Source organism: Choristoneura fumiferana, unplaced genomic scaffold (assembly GCF_025370935.1).
Source record: "Choristoneura fumiferana unplaced genomic scaffold, NRCan_CFum_1 Sck3bRy_188;HRSCAF=378_pilon, whole genome shotgun sequence".
Lineage (NCBI taxonomy): Eukaryota > Metazoa > Arthropoda > Insecta > Lepidoptera > Tortricidae > Choristoneura > Choristoneura fumiferana.
In genome coordinates, this window is record NW_027412870.1 from 4,565 (window position 1) to 8,549 (window position 3,985).

A 3,985-nucleotide genomic window follows, 5' to 3' on the forward strand; every position below is an offset into this window, starting at 1 on the left:
AGGAGAAAATTTTTATCATATCAATTTGAAACTTGGCACATATTATGCGTAGTTCTGATGCCAAAAAACTTTTTCTGTCAGAATCAAGAAATAGCGAATTATATAACAGTTATTAATTCTAAAGGGTAACAGGTTATCGATCGGGTACAAATCATAGGATTGTTATTTGTTCGTTTTAGGCTTCAAATATAAATTAATTGCATGTTTTGGTTTGTTGGTAGAGTTTTAATGTTTTTTTTTATTAAACGTGTCTTAAAGAATTTACTTTTCTAAACTAATTACATTTTTCTTACTTTAAGTTTTCTACTGACGTCATAACTCAGTAAGAAGAATCAAGTAAAATTGAATATCTAACATTTCACTTTAGGTCATAAACTAAGCTAAGGCTACTCATAGACGAAAACTAAATCACTAAGACCATACTAATATTAGCTCACAGTTCGATTAAATTTATAAAATACTAGCTTAAGCCCGCGACTTCGTCTGCGCGGATCTAGGTTATCGCGCGGTGGCGCCCTCTACCGGAATAAAAGGTATCCTATGTTGATCCTTGGGGTTCAAAATACCTATATACCAAATTTCATCAAAATCGATTCAGTGGTTTCGACGTGAAAGCGTAACAGACAGACAGACAGACAAGACAGACAGAGTTACTTTCGCATTTATAATATTACTAGCTTTTGCCCGCGACTTCGTCCGCGTGAATAGAACTTTGGAAGATTTCAATTTATTTAGGATACCTATTGTTGGCAACCCCAACACTAAGGTACAGCACTATCTCGACTGTCGATTCTTTGTTAGAATTAAGTTTTTTCCCTTCCCTTCTCTATGCACCTGTGCGAGCGCAATACACGTTTCCGAGTGAGAAAATAATTTTTATTTATTAAATCCCCAGCACGCCTTAAGCTAGCCCTATAAAATCAACCAAATACAGTGCCTGCTCAACATGGTCCTTCGTTTTCTTATTTATTGCGTGCGGGGCTCAAGATAAGTAAATTCTCGCAAACGTGGACGCAGTGTGCAAGCGACTTCGCCGCCATTTTGGGTCGACCCGGCCAATTTCCCTACGCGTCGCGAATAAAGTGCTTCACTTCGACGCGTGCCGGTGTATATTTCAACGCTGCCAGCGATCCTGCCTTTATCTACAGTACGCGTAATTCCTAGCCCCGATGGAGCCAACAGAGGAAGAATCGCGCAACCTTCTACAAACACGTGGATACGTGAAGGCGAGCTTGAGTAAGCTGCACAAACTTGCTCAACCGGAGGCAGCCTTGCAGCAATATTCGGTAGAATACCTGAAGGCGAAAAGAGAACGGGCGCAAGCGCTATTCATGGAGTACGATGACTACTGCCGAAAAATAACATTCTCGGGCTACAAGGACGCGGAGGACGAAACCACTGAGAACAAGTATTTCGACGTCGTAGCGGCGTTGGACGAGGAGATCAACAAACGCGCGGCCGCCGCCGCCGCCGCCAACGCCGCCGCCTCCGCAGCTGTCGCTCAAGACAAATCAACCGAACACGTGTCAACCGGTAGTGTGAAAAAAGTAACCTTGCCTCCTATAGCAATTCAAACATTTAGTGGTAAGTTTTCAGACTACATTCCATTCATCAATCTATTCCGATCTCTGATAGACAATGACAAGAGTTTAGACACAGTGCAAAAAATGTATTATTTAAGGTCATTTCTGAAAGACGAACCCTTTGATTTAATAAAAAACCTTCCCTTGACTGAGCAAGTTACCACGAGGCCCTAGAACTGTTAGACACTAGGTATAATAACAGGTACAAAATCATCAGCGAGCATGTAGCTGCAATAATAGATATCAAAAATATTATCAGAGCGACGGCCATAAGCCTAAGACAATTTGTAGCTTGCATTAGGCAAGAGCTAGCTGCACTAAAAAATTTAGAACCTCGTGTCGAGTATTGGGACACTATATTATTGTGCATTTTATCCCGAAAATTAGACAATTTCACCGCACGAGCATACCAACTGGAACGGGACCCAGCCACGGAGCCCAGCATTGAACACCTCTTGAGGTTCCTGGAGAAACGCGCCCTGGCACTGGAGAACGTCGAACAGGGACATGGCCCTCCGGCATCCGAAGCGCGCGCCCCCAGGGTAGCAGCACACGGAGTCACCGGCTCACCATGCATATACTGTAAGTCTAAAGAACATAAATTATATACTTGCAAATCATTTCAACTGCTAGCAACAGACGACAAATTAAAATTCGTCAAGCAAAATGACTTGTGCAACACATGCCTAGGCTTACATAAGGGACGATGCAGATTTCACTTCAGGTGTGCGGAGTGCAAGGGGCCACATAACACTCTGTTGCACTGCAATGAAAAGGCACCACCTGTCACATTAACAGGCAATACTGACAACAATGTGCTTCTCCCCACAGCTAGAATAAAGGTGTTCGGAAAGGATGGTACCGAATACCATATTCGAGCCCTCATGGACAGCGGCTCGCAGGTCTCATTGATCACCTCCAAGGTAGTCAAGCAGCTTGGTTTCACACCCAAGCAGATCAACACAAACATCATTGGCATAGCCAATGCGAAGAGTAATGTAAAATTTTGCATTCCATTAGAAATCCATGCGATACAAGCCCCCTTTAAGACTGCTGTAAATTGTCACATAGTTGACCAAATAACCTGTAATTTACCACAGTATACATTCAATATATCTGCAATAAAAATTCCAGATCATTTAAATTTAGCCGATGAAAAATTTAACATCCCAGGTGAGATTCACATGTTAATCGGAGCGGACGTCATGTTTCAGACACTGTTGCCTATGCAACAGTCGAGCCAGCTGGAGCTGACAGCGGCACCGGACTGCCGACCGCAGCAACACGACGCGCCGAGCTCCGAGGCATCGGCCTGTAACTCTGCCAGTCTGCACATCGTGAACACCGTGTTTGGACACATTATTGGAGGTAGCCTGCCACAATATTTAAGTGAACCCACCTGCAATAAAGTCGTACTTAAATGTGAACTAAGTCTTAATGAAACACTGGCCAAGTTTTGGAATACAGAAAAAGTACCTGAGGTGTACAATGAAAGTACTTCTGAACAACAACTTTGTGAACAAATTTTTCAAAAAACAGTAAAGTTAAATAATAATCAGTTTGAAGTAGCATTGCCCTTAAAATTACCTCTTTCTGAAGTCAATGATGTACTTGGAGAATCTTTCCGGTACGCTCTCAAAAGATTTTTAAATTTAGAAAAGAAATTACAGCAAAATCCAGACTTATTTAATCAGTACCAGCAGTTCATACATGACTATTTAGCTCTCAACCATGGTCACTATGTGGACGTTGAGGTTTATGATCTGCGCAAAGACCCAGTCTATTTCCTACCGCACCATGCCGTCATCAATGAAAACAGCAAAACAACAAAATTAAGAACTGTTTTTGATGGCTCAATGCGCACAGATAAAAAAGTTTCACTTAATGATTTACAACTGACAGGGCCAGTGGTTCAACGCGACTTGTTCGATATAATAATGCTTTTTCGCTTTGGAAAGTACACCTTTACGGCAGATATTAGGCGCATGTTTCGTAATATAAAAATAGATCCAGCATACACTTCTCTCCAAAACATTCTTTGGAGAGACAATCCCAAAGAGCCAATCAAGTGTATAAGACTTGACACCGTCACATACGGTCTAAAAAGCTCTAGTTACTTAGCGTCACGATGTCTAGATGAGCTAGCAAATAGGTATGGAAATTCACATCCCCTAGCGACATCTGTGATTAAAAATAATATTTACGTCGATGACGTCATATACTCTAACAATGATCTCGAAACCACTCTTAGCGCTAAAGACCAGTTGCGTGACTTACTCAACCTAGGTAGCTTCTCTACTCATAAATGGTCTTCGAATCATGAGGTAATTCTATCTAACATACCATCAGGTGAACAACATTTTGATAGTCTAGACCTGCAAAAAGATAATTACAATATGAAG

At 41.7% G+C, this 3,985-nt stretch overlaps 1 protein-coding gene across 1 annotated transcript; it reads left to right on the plus strand.

The window, feature by feature from the left end:
• Window positions 1-1,169: 1,169 nt before the first annotated feature.
• On the plus strand, window positions 1,170-3,907 carry LOC141445059 (uncharacterized; the record flags this gene model as incomplete). Its single annotated transcript, XM_074110834.1, has 2 exons — window positions 1,170-1,584; window positions 1,971-3,907. Coding segments are annotated over exons 1-2 (2,352 nt in total), but the record flags the coding sequence as incomplete, so codon positions are not given.
• Window positions 3,908-3,985: the final 78 nt, after the last annotated feature.